The sequence below is a fragment of the Lepus europaeus genome, chromosome 13, assembly GCF_033115175.1.
Source record: "Lepus europaeus isolate LE1 chromosome 13, mLepTim1.pri, whole genome shotgun sequence".
In the NCBI taxonomy this organism is placed as follows: Eukaryota; Metazoa; Chordata; class Mammalia; order Lagomorpha; family Leporidae; genus Lepus; species Lepus europaeus.
Genome location: NC_084839.1, coordinates 7,874,256 through 7,885,562, shown reverse-complemented (window position 1 = coordinate 7,885,562; position 11,307 = coordinate 7,874,256). Strand labels below are relative to the sequence as shown.

The 11,307-nt window shown below is 60.6% G+C and overlaps 1 protein-coding gene across 1 annotated transcript; it reads right to left on the bottom strand.

Moving 5' to 3' along the window:
- Nucleotides 1-1,593: 1,593 nt before the first annotated feature.
- RRM2 (ribonucleotide reductase regulatory subunit M2) lies at nt 1,594-7,720 on the bottom strand. Its single transcript, XM_062208946.1, has 10 exons — nt 7,562-7,720; nt 7,406-7,480; nt 6,967-7,110; nt 6,671-6,787; nt 6,159-6,292; nt 3,878-3,972; nt 3,641-3,774; nt 3,012-3,116; nt 2,815-2,928; nt 1,594-2,738 (listed from the first exon to the last, which is right to left on the bottom strand). Exons 1-10 carry the CDS (start codon nt 7,658-7,660, stop codon nt 2,586-2,588), a joined length of 1,170 nt encoding a protein of 389 aa, XP_062064930.1. The 5' UTR covers nt 7,661-7,720; the 3' UTR covers nt 1,594-2,585.
- Between the last annotated feature and the right edge of the window lie 3,587 nt (nt 7,721-11,307).

Here is an 11,307-nt window from a genome sequence, read left to right as displayed (position 1 = left end):
GAGGGGGCGGGGTCAGAGCCCTGTGTAGAGCAATGGGTTCAAGTAGCTTCCAGCCACCACCAGGGGAGCCCGTCCACACAGGGAAGTGCTTAGTCCAGAGGTTGAGTCGCCCATCCCTACTCTCACTGCTGGGGCCATTCTAAGCCCCGAGCTGTCATCAGGACACCCATCCCAGCACAGCTAACACAGCAACAGCCAGGCAGCCCACAGGCCCGAGGACAGCTCCTGCTGCCCACGGGACCAGCCCTCGGGCCGGACCGGAGGCCCCGGCCGCCCGGCAGGCGCCACAGTCAGGCTTGTCCGCGGCACATGAGCAGTGAAGCGTGACTCTGTAGACATGCCTGGGGCTTGCAGACCAGGAACACGTCCCATTGAAGACAAGTGCGCCCAGGCATTGGTGTTTGGGATCACAACGCACACGGAGTGCTAAAAACCACTGAACTTGTCAGCGCAACCCACCTGATCCCAAATGCCTGGAACATCTCCCTGCGCTACCTAGTTTAAAACTGCAGGCTCCCAGGGCTGGCTTTGTGGCATAGCGAGTAAAGCCACCCGCTCAGTCCTGGCTGCCTGAGCATCACCCTTAGCCCTGGCTGCCCCTTCCCTGACCGCGGCCGTTCTAACCCTTCAGAGCTACCCGCACACCTACTCTCTGTAGGAGAAAGGCGAGCGAGCCCCACCAGCAGGGCCCTGCTCCCCACCCAACCCCCAAGGCTGACAGGGCAGCCGCTCACGGAGGAATGGCTGCACTGGACAGCTGCGAGTCCTCAGAGGCCCGGGGCACATGGACAGGTGGGTAGAACTGAGTGAGCAAAGGTCATTCGTAGACCGGGACCAACCTGAACCACCCAGGCCCACACAGGTAGCTGGCTGGGAAGCCCAGGCTGGCTGCAGAGCCCTGGGCGGGGGCTCGGGGCACTGTCTTCCAGGTGCACCTGCAGAAGCCCCTTCCCCAGAACTGAAGGCAAACGCACTCAGCGCTCACAAGCAGCTTTTCCCAAGCCAAGAGGCAAATCCTACCAGACGAGGAACTGGCTAAGGATGGCTTCAGTCAGCCCAGCACTGTGCAGTGTCCCCATTCAAGACGCTGAGATGCTGTTACTAAAAACCATTTCCCTTCAATGCTGAAGGAGTCTGGTTGGCGGAATTCTCCATCACGGAGCTAACGGAGTTAGCTGGCCAGCTGCCTCCGGCACCTGACAACACGGCGCGGGCTTAGTCAACTGCACTGAGGTTCATGACTCGCATTTATTAGCGTTAGGCAACAATAATTTAAGACAGAAAGGGCTCCACATTACAGGAATTTTTATAATTGATCGTTTATACAACAGATGATGGGAACAGCACTGTGCAACACCATGAGCCACCAATCACCCGGCTCCCAGCTCACCTTCACCTCCCAAACATCTCGGCTGCTTTTCCCCTAACAGGAGGCCAGATTCAAGCCAGCTGTCACCCACGTTTGTGCTTCCCCCTCCCGGGATGTCCACTTCTCCGGAACGTGTGAATAGCTCCTATTTTCTGAAGGTTTAGGATCCACCAGGTGACAATCATTCTTAGGCGGCTGCTAGTTACACTGAGTAACTTCCATAATTATGAACTTCAAGATGACATGGGGTGATTTTCACAGTATGAGCCACAGGTGAGACTGAAAAGGACATACGTAGTAACCATACCCTAACTCAAGCCAACAGTACCTACTGACACACAAGCGGAATCACAAACAGCCTCCAGGGGAGCCGGTTCAGCCCTGGTCTCACCATTGAACAGGAGCAAGCCCTTAGTCTTGAACAAAACAACCCGCCTATCGGGAGATTCACAATGCTATCTTAGACCCCACCCAAAAAGCCCCTGCAAGGACCTTCTACGAGCAAAGCTGGAAGAACACTTGGAGATGACGACCCTGCCCCTCACACAGGCCAACACTGGGGCTAGCAGTCCCCCAGGCCACGCCAGCTCCTAGCGCCTGTCTTGCCCGACACTGGCCCAGCTGCACCGGAGCCACCTGCTTCCTAAGTGGCATCGGCAGACTAAGGCGTGCAGGACCACCTGAAGTTCATCAGATGCCTCGATTCATTCAATAGGTTAGAAATGACCGATTTAGTGGATGCAAGTTTAACTTATTTTTAGTTGCTCAGTGAGTAAATTTTGAATTGGTTCCCGTTAGTGGTAAACATAAGACTTTGTATTCGGGAGAAACCAAGCTGACCAGGCGTTTCCCGACAGTACAACGTCTGTGTAAAGTGCTGGCTTCATATACAAGCTGCTCAAGTAAACCCTCAGAGTCTGCTTTGAGGCAGTGAGGCCGACACCCTGCACCTGTCTGTGGCAGCCACTGTGTGGCCTCCTGGTGGGCTGGCTGAGGGTCCCCCGCCCGAGGGCAGACTGCCTCTCCTAAGTGTCCGGGTGGCTTTTGCCGCAGCGTCCCTCCTGGAAGACAGCGCGGCACTACGGAACAGCACGCTGAGGTAGCTACAGACACCAGGCATTAACACTAGGACAGTTCGTGGTGCAGCTCGGGACACTTTTCCCATTCTTTTTTTTCTGATGAGGGGGAAAACTAAGAGCACATCCTTGGGGTTCGTTTAGAAGTCGGCATCCAGGGTAAAGGAGTTCTCCGTCGGGCTCGACATCACCCCCATCCTCTGATACTCGCCCACTCTCTTCTCAAAGAAGTTGGTCTTCCCTTCCAGTGAAATGTTCTCCATGAAGTCAAACGGATTCTCCACTCTGAACACCTGGAACGGTGCAGGTCGAGTTATAGACACAGAACGCCGGTCCCAAGACAGGCGCAGGCTCCCAGCAACACCTTACCTTGCTAAAGCCGAGCTCCAGCATCAGCCTGTCCGCCACGAACTCGATGTACTGCTTCATCAAGGCGCAGTTCATGCCAATGAGCTTCACGGGCAAGGCCTCGGTGAGGAACTCCTGGGGGCAGACACAGCTTCTAGTCAGGACGAGCCCCGCGGCCTTCTGGAGCCCGGGGTGGGGGGCCCACGCGCACCACTCACCTGCTCTATCCTAACAGCGTTGATGATGATCTCCTGGACTCTCTGCTCCGACGGCTTGTGTACCAGGTGTTTGAACATCAGGCAGGCAAAGTCGCAGTGCAAACCCTGGGAAAGAAAAACTCAAGGCCACTCCGAAGCCAGAAGACTTCTATCAAAGCGGAACTGAGTTTTATAGTCCAGCCTGAAGAGCAACACGCATGTGTACACATAGAACACATTTCAGCAAGTTAAAGGGCTTCATTTTTTGCTGAATATGTATGTGGACATGGGGGCCGGCATTGCGGTACACGGGGTTAACCCACCGGCTGCAACACCAGCATCCCATATGGGCGCCAGCTTGTCCTGGCTGCTCCTCTTCTGATCCAGCTCCCCGCTAGTGTGCCTGGGAAGGCAGCAGCAGATGCCTAAGTTCTGGGGCCCCTACACTCACAGGAGACCAGAGTTCTGAGTCCTGGTTTTGACCTGGCCCAGCCCCAGCTGACACTGGGGAAGTTAAATCAGCAGATGGAAGACCTCTAACTCTGCCCTTCAAATAAGTAAATCTTTAGAAAATAAACATGGACATGGAGCCATGAGACCTGAGCCTCTAAGAGCTGCAGGTGTTGGGTGCAGCCTGTGCTGGGACTCACCTCATCCCTGCTGATCAGCTCGTTGGAGAACGTCAGCCCGGGCATGAGTCCTCGTTTCTTGAGCCAGAAAATCGACGCGAAAGAGCCAGAGAAGAAGATGCCCTCCACCGCAGCGAAGGCCACGACGCGTTCTCCTGCCCGAGAGAGTCCAGTGAGTGACGGCATCCTCAGGGAAAGCCCGCAGTGCCACCTCTGGAACACGGCGCTCCGGCCTAAGGTGGCCACGGGCAAGCTTACCGTAGGTCGCCTCTTTGTCCCCAATCCAACGCAAGGCCCAGTCCGCCTTCTTCTTGACACAAGGCATCGTCTCAATGGCATTAAAGAGAAATTCCCTAGGAGGCAGACAGCACCAGTATTTAGGGCAAAGACGTCCAATTCCCAAAACTTCCAAACAGCACTGGATTGAGAGCCAAGTTCAACTGTCAGTTCTCTCCACTAAAGAGCTCAGAGTGAACTGTGTCCTTTTTACTAGTTAGCTTTTCCCTTGAATATTACATTTTTAAAAGATTTATTTGACAGGCAGAGTTAGAGAGGAGAGATAGATGGTAGAGGGAGAGAGCGTCCATCCACTGGTTCACTCCCCAAATGGCTGCAATGGCCGGGACTGTGCCAGGCCAAAGCCTGGAGCCAGGAGCTTCTTCTGGGGCTCTTATGTGGGTGCAGGGACCCAAGTACCTGGGCCATCCTTCGCTGCTTTCCCAGGCACATTAGCAGAGAGCTGGATTGGAGGTGGAACAGTCAGGGCTTGAACCAGCACCTATATGGGATCCTGGCACTGCAGGCCACAGCTTAATCGGCTGTGCCACAGCATTGGCCCCTAAATATTACTTTTTTTTTTTTTTTGACAGGCAGAGTGGACAGTGAGAGAGAGACAGAGAAAAAGGTCTTCCTTTTGCCGTTGGTTCACCCTCCAATGGCCGCCGCGGTAGGTGCACCACGCTGATCCGATGGCAGGAGCCAGGTGCTTATCCTGGTCTCCCATGGGGTGCAGGACCCAAGAACTTGGGCCATCCTCCACTGCACTCCCTGGCCACAGCAGAGAGCTGGCCTGGAAGAGGGGCAACCGGGACAGGATCAGTGCCCCGACCGGGACTAGAACCCGGTGTGCCGGCGCCGCAAGGCGGAGGATTAGCCTAGTGAGCCGCGGCGCTGGCCTACTTTTAAAAATCTCATATTTGGGGCCAGTGTTGTGGCATAGCAGGCAAAGCCTTAGCCTGTGACACCAGCACCCATATGGGCACGGGTTTGAGTCTTGGCTGCTCTACTTCCAATCCAGCTCCCAGCTAATGTGCCTGGGAAAGCAGTGGAAGATGGCCCAAGTGTTAGGGCCCTGGCACCCATGTTGGGAGACCTGGAAGAAGCTCCTGGCTTGGGTCTGGCCCAGTCCTAGCCATTGCAGACATTTGGGGAATGAACCAGGAGATGAAGATACCTTGTGGTCTCTCTGTAACCTTGCCTTTCAAATAAAATAAATCTTAAAAAAAAAAAAAAAAAAAAACCTCAACATTTGATTTAGGCTGATTAGCACAACTTCAGATATTCTTCGGCTCATACTGAAGTCCAAGGCCTGCCTGCCAACACAACTCGGTCCACTATGCTGAGGCATTAATTGGCACAATTATTTCAAGTCCAATCAGTTCGTGGGCCGACCTCTTCCGGTTCTTTGAAGAAGCACAAAGCCTTCACAGCTCTGCAGGCCACTGGACACTGCCCCACAGCTGAGCACTGGGCACTGACTGGGCCACAGGTACATCACCAAGCCAGCGGAACAAGCTGTAATTCTGCTCTGCTGCCTCACTCCCACCTCTGCTGCCCACCTGGAACAGACCCAACCTGCTCCACCCCGACCACCTTGCTTTCTGCAGCCAGCCAAGGTCAGACATGGAGCTGCCCGCTTCAGTGCTGCCCTCTCGGCCTCCCCTGGCGTCTGGCGCCATCAACCTTCCTGACCCAGCCCCTCTGGGGACGCACCCCCAGTCATGCCCTGACCCACACAGCCCCATCTTTTACCCCAAAGTCTCTCCAACCCCCCCTCCATTCTTCCAAGCCCTCCCCAGCAGCCAGGTCAGCTCCAGCGTCGCCACTCCCCTCCCACGCGAGGCTCCTGTTCTGAAGTGACCCTCGTCAAACAGCCCCTTCCCATCTACTCTGCTCTCCCATGCATCTCCGACACCAGCTACCATCTCAGCCTCCGTATCTACATGAATCGTCAGGTCGAGGCCGCCCCTACACTACGCAATTCCCGACACTCTGGGCCCTAGTTCCTGTGCTAGATTGCGAGCTGCTTGGGGGCAAATCACATGCTACTTGGGGTCTGCCCCCCCACCCCGACCCGGTCTCTCATGCAGGCAGGCTCTGGACAGATTTGCCACACGAATAGACTGCCAGACCCAGGTTTTGGTTCATCATACCCAACCTCTAGGGATTCTCTTCCAAAAGGAATTAGATTGGCTATCAACATCACACTCGAAACTCAAAAAATGGAGCCCTAGACATCCCACGTCACCTGGAAACTCACCTTTCCTTGGGGTCTTTAATGTATGTGTCAATCAGGAGACTGTACATCTCCGAGTGTATGTTTTCCATGGCGATTTGGAAGCCATAGAAACAGCGGGCTTCTGTGATCTGAACTTCTTGGCTGAACCGCTCCACCTAGTGGTAAAACACATCAGCCGTAAGACACTGAAAACCGCTCTCCTCACACCCGGACCGGGTCGCGTCTACACCCCTTAACACGCAGCAGGATCTGGGACAAAGCTCAGCATCCCACGGCACGCGCTCCATTTACAGAGCAGGAAGCAGCTCCACGGAGCGAACGCACTGCTCCTCCCCCGAGCTTCCAAAAGGTCAGGGAGAAAAGCCCCCTAAGAGGGACCCACCACAGGGTCGGCGAAGCAGGAAACGCCATGATACAAGCAGTAGCTCACAGCTCAATGCACACTCAGTCCAGAAAAAAACTCTAAAGTGAGGAAAGAGAACCAGTTCTACCTTAAATCTCCACGTGAATCTCAGACGGACTTGGGAACTCACCAGATTCTCATTGACGATGCCATCGCTTGCCGCAAAGAACGCCAACACATGGGATATGAAGTATCTCTCCTCCTCCTTCAGGGCTTCCCAGTGCTGGATGTCCTTGGAGAGGTCCACCTGAAATTTCAAAGCGCCCACGATTTCAGCAGAGGGAGGGGCCGGCAGCTCGCCCCCGGCCCTGTGTTCAGTCTGCCGGCGCCTGAGCTCCCTCAGCCGGCAGCACCCAGCACCCTCGGGGGGGCAGATGCTAAGTGCAGCGCGGCGTCCTCCCAGGGCCAGGTGCCGAAGGCGCTCACCTCCTCCGCGGTCCAAAAGGACGCCTCGGCCTTCTTATACATGTGCCAGATGTCATGGTACTCGATGGGGAAGACCACGAAGCGGCGCGGGTTCTCCCGCAGCAGGGGCTCGTCCTCCACGCCAGCGGCAGGCGCCGGAGGCTTCTGTAGGGGGAGAGGGAAAAAAAAAAAAAGCTAAGTGCAGGCCGAACTCTACGAACCCGCCTCTTCCCGGGATCCGCTCGCTTCTCGGTCCGGCGAGCCTGGGTCGCCGTCGCCTGGGCCCGGCCGCACGGGAAAGGACCGGCGGTGGGGGAGGGGGCACCCGGGAGGGCCCGCTTTGGCGGGAAAGCAGCGGGGGCGGGGAGCGGCGCGAGTCAGCTGAGCGGACAATGCGGTTTTGGCGCCAAGCACGGGCTCCCCCTGCGGGCAGCCCCGCGGGCCCCGCCCCGCCACTCACCGGCTCGGCGGGCTCCTGGAAGATCCTCCTGGCGGTCTTGCTGGCCAGCACGCGGGTCCCGCTGAGGCTTGGGGGCTGCGGAGAGACGCGTGTCAGGGGCCGGGAGGCCCTCCCCGCACCGCCCGGCCCGGCCCCGCACCGCGGCCCCGCGCTCACCGTGTTCTCCTTGTCGGCGAGGCTGAGCCCCTTCAGCGGCGACAGCTGCAGCTGCTGCTGGTCGGCGAGGGTGGCGAGCGGGACGCGGACGGAGAGCATGGCGGAGACCGAGGCGGCGGGCGCGGGGGAGCAGAGAGGAGAGCAACACCCGGGACGCGGCGCGAGAGCGACTGCCGGCCGCCCGGGCCCGCGGCCTTTATATGCGCGCGCGCCGGAGGGGCGGGGCCCGGCGCTCGGCCCTTCCCATTGGCTGCGCCCTGCCCGGCCCCGCCCCGCGGCGCGGCGCGCGGGAGATTCAAGCGCCGCGCGGGAGCTCCCTCCGCGCCTCCCGGGGCTGCGGGCTCCCCCGTGGTCGCGCCAGGCCTGTGCGCGGCCGCCATCTGGGTCCCTGGGGCGGGGGCGCCATCCCGGGACCTGCCCTGTCTGCGGGGCCGGGCGTGGGCTCCCCCCGTGGTCGTGCCAGGGCTGTGCGCGGCCGCCATCTGGGTCCCTGGGGCGGGGGCGCCATCCCGGGACCTGCCCTGTCTGCGGGGCCGGGCGTGGGCTCCCCGCGCGGCCGCCATCTGGGTCCCTGGGGCGGGGGTGCCAGGCCCCGGGACCTCTCCTGTCTGCGGGGCCCGGGCTCCCGCGCGGTCGGCGCCAGGGCTGCGGCTCAGGCCCCGGGATCTGCTCTGTCTGTGGGGCTGCGGGCTCCCCGCGCGGTCGGCGCCAGGGCTGTGCGCGGCCGCCATCTGGGTCCCTGGGGCGGGGGTGCCATCCCCGGACCTCTCCTGTCTGCGGGGCCCGGGCTCCCGCGCGGTCGGCGCCAGGGCTGCGGCTCAGGCCCCGGGACCTGCCCTGCCTGCGGGGCCCGGGCTCCCCGCGCGGTCGGCGCCAGGGCTGCGGCTCAGGCCCCGGGATCTGCTCTGTGGGGCTGCGGGCTCCCCGCGCGGTCGGCGCCAGGGCTGTGCGCGGCCGCCATCTGGGTCCCTGGGACGGGGGTGCCAGGCCCCGGGACCTGCCCGGTCTGCGGGGCGAGAGCCGCGGTCGCTGGGCCCCGAGCTCCAGGCCCGGCGTCCCTGCGGCTGGGGGTGTCTATGCGAGGGGCGCGCAGTCTTGGAAACCCTGGGGCCAACTCGAGGCCCCCGGCCCCGCGGGTCGCCTTTGGCGTGGCCCCCCAGCGGAGCGGAGACCCCGGAGGAAGGTTCTGGAAACGAGGGAAGAACGGGACTTTGCGGCCGGCTGGGGCGGGGGGCCCACTCCGGAAAGCGCCGTTTGCCGACAGCTCTGACCGACGGTCCCGCCAGGGACCCCTACCCGCCACCAGGCGGGCGAGCGCCGGCGCCATTCCTGGCTTAACCTATGACCTTTCCGCTCAAAGAACCCGTATGCGCTGTGGAAAACGGGCGCGCGAGCTCGGGCCGCGGTTTCGCCCTTCAACTTTCCGCGCCAGTTTTGACGTCTACTCCCCGATTGGCCCGCGAGAGGGCAGGCTCCGCCCCCGGCCCCCCCAGGTTCCCGGCAGGGCTCCACGCCCATCCGCGGCCACGCCTACTTCCGCCGCCGCGGCCACGCCCCCGCGGGGGAGCTGGAGCGGGCTTCCCGCTGGGGCGTGGCCAGGGGCAGCGGGCGATGGCTCGGGGACCCGGCTGCGCCGCACCTGCCGGACACCTGCAGCGCGCTCGCCGCCCCTGCCCGGCCGCAGCTGCCGCAGGCCGCTGGGGAGTAAACCTTTCTCTCCCCTACCCTCTCAAATAAACAATATTTAAAAAGAAAACTGAAAAACCGACAAATGTCCCGAGCTGTTTAGTCTTTAGGATTTGTCGGGTACTGCATCCTACCGAGGGTCTGGTTTGTGTGTGGTTGTATCTTTTTTAAGTCTCTTTTATTTTTCTTTCTTTATTTGAAAGGCAGAATGAGGGAGGGGGAGGCAGGTCTTGCACCTGCTGGCTCACTCTCCAGCAACGGCAAGGGCTGGGCCAGGCCGGGAGCCAGGCGCCCCCCGGGTCTCTCACGCGGCTGGCAGGGGCCATCCGCTGTCTTCCCCGGAGCAGGCACAGGGAGCAGCCAGGACTCCACCGGGCAGCGTTCACCGCCGGGGCGTACCCCACCGCCTCCTGCCGCCGTCCCTCCTTGGCCTCCTGTGATTGGAAATCCCCCTCTCCCCCCACAAGGCCGACTTTGCCAAGTCCCAGCCGGTTTCCTTGCAGAATGTCCCAGATTCTGCATTTGCCTGGCGGTTCCTACCCCCGTCCTGGCTATAGACAGGAAGTTGGGTCTAAAGGCGTTGTTAGTTTCAGGCCAAGTTATTCACAGGAAGACCTCACAGGTGGTGAGAGAATGAAAATTGGAACCCAGGTCTGACTAACCCTGGGTGTCTGCAAACCACACAGCCCTGTGCCGCTATGGAAATGGTGCTTTGCTACCGGCAGATGATGCTCTCGGGCCGGGAGGCCTTGGCTGCTGGGGTCACCGGCCCCCAGGATGGCGGCCAGGGCGCCGCCCGCTGTGCTCACAGCCTCTCTGGGCCAGGCTGTGGCTGGCAGGAGACTGGAGCTGGCCGCACGCGAGAATGAGTCATGGGTGGTGTCGCCCCCCCATCGTCCCCCCGGGTGACACAGGACACACAGGCAGCCTGGCGTTGAGGCCCCTGCTCACGGCCAGCACCAACGACGGTCACAGGAGAGGGCACTCCCGTGCGGGTCTCCCAGCCCCAGCGAGGCCACGGGAGTGAGCCCAGCCGGAGCCGCCCAGACAGGACTCTGAGGACTGATGGCATAAAAGACATGTGCTGCACTGCCCGGCCACCAGCGCCATCCACCCCAGAGCTTTGCCATCGCCCAGCCCAGACCTCTGTACCGTGGAGCTCACTCCCCTTGACTCCCTCCACCAACCTCTCTTCCCACCACCCCTGCAAATGTAACTCCCCCAGGTGCCTGGTGTAGACAAGGCCCCAGCCGTGGTCTCTTCTGGCTTACCTCCCTTAGCGTGGTTCTGACGTTCATCCGCGCCGTGACGGGGGGGGGGGGGGCGCTGAGCCTGGGGGCTGCACGATGCCCACCACATGCTCAGTGCACATTTGTTCAGGGGGTTCCCCTTCTGCAACCCACCCGCCCCTCCCTCGTGGGGTCCTCTGGCTTCCCAAGCACTAACGGCCCGGGGAAGTGTGAAGCCAGCCTTCTCAGGTCCCTGATCGTCCCGGTCTCTGAACTGGACGGTCCCCTGGGGGCTGGAGCATGGCTTGGCCGCAGCACGCTGAGAGCCAGCCAGCGAGCTGAGGGTGAGGTTGGCCTCGCCTCCCGCTGACCCCTGGGTCACCACCCTCCCCCCCCTCCCCCCAGGGCCTGACCACAGGGCCTTTGCCTGCTCCGGTCTCACTGCTGTCACTCCCCCCCCCCCCCCCGCCGCCGCCACGTCTGCAGGCGTGTCCCATGATCGACCTGAACAGTAAGAATTCCAGGCCGTTCCTCATGACCAGCTTCCTCCTGGCCCATTACACAATGACTTTTGCTTTCACAGCCGCCTACCCTGGAGAGGGAGGTCACCTTTCTTGTTTTCCTTTTTTTCAGATTAATTTTATTTATTTGCAAGGCAGACTGAGAGAGAGAAAGAGGTCTTTCCACTGGTTCACTCGGCACATGACCACAGCAACCAGGACTGGCCCGGGCCCAAAGCCGGGAGCCTGGAGCTCCATCCGGGTCTCCCATGAGGGTAGCAGGGGCCCAAGCACTTGGTGCACCCCGGGAACATTACCAGGGAGCAGGATC

What these genes read in the sequence shown, in the direction of transcription:
- RRM2 (XM_062208946.1), bottom strand. Translation starts at nt 7,660, where the DNA reads ATGCTCTCCGTCCGCGTCCCGCTCGCCACCCTCGCCGACCAGCAGCAG. An exon ending in TCGCCGACAAGGAGAACACG is followed by an intron (nt 7,481 to 7,561) that starts GTGAGCGCGGGG and finishes GTCTCTCCGCAG; the next exon opens with CCCCCAAGCCTCAGCGGGAC. An exon ending in CCTTTTGGACCGCGGAGGAG is followed by an intron (nt 6,788 to 6,966) that starts GTGAGCGCCTTC and finishes TTGAAATTTCAG; the next exon opens with GTGGACCTCTCCAAGGACAT.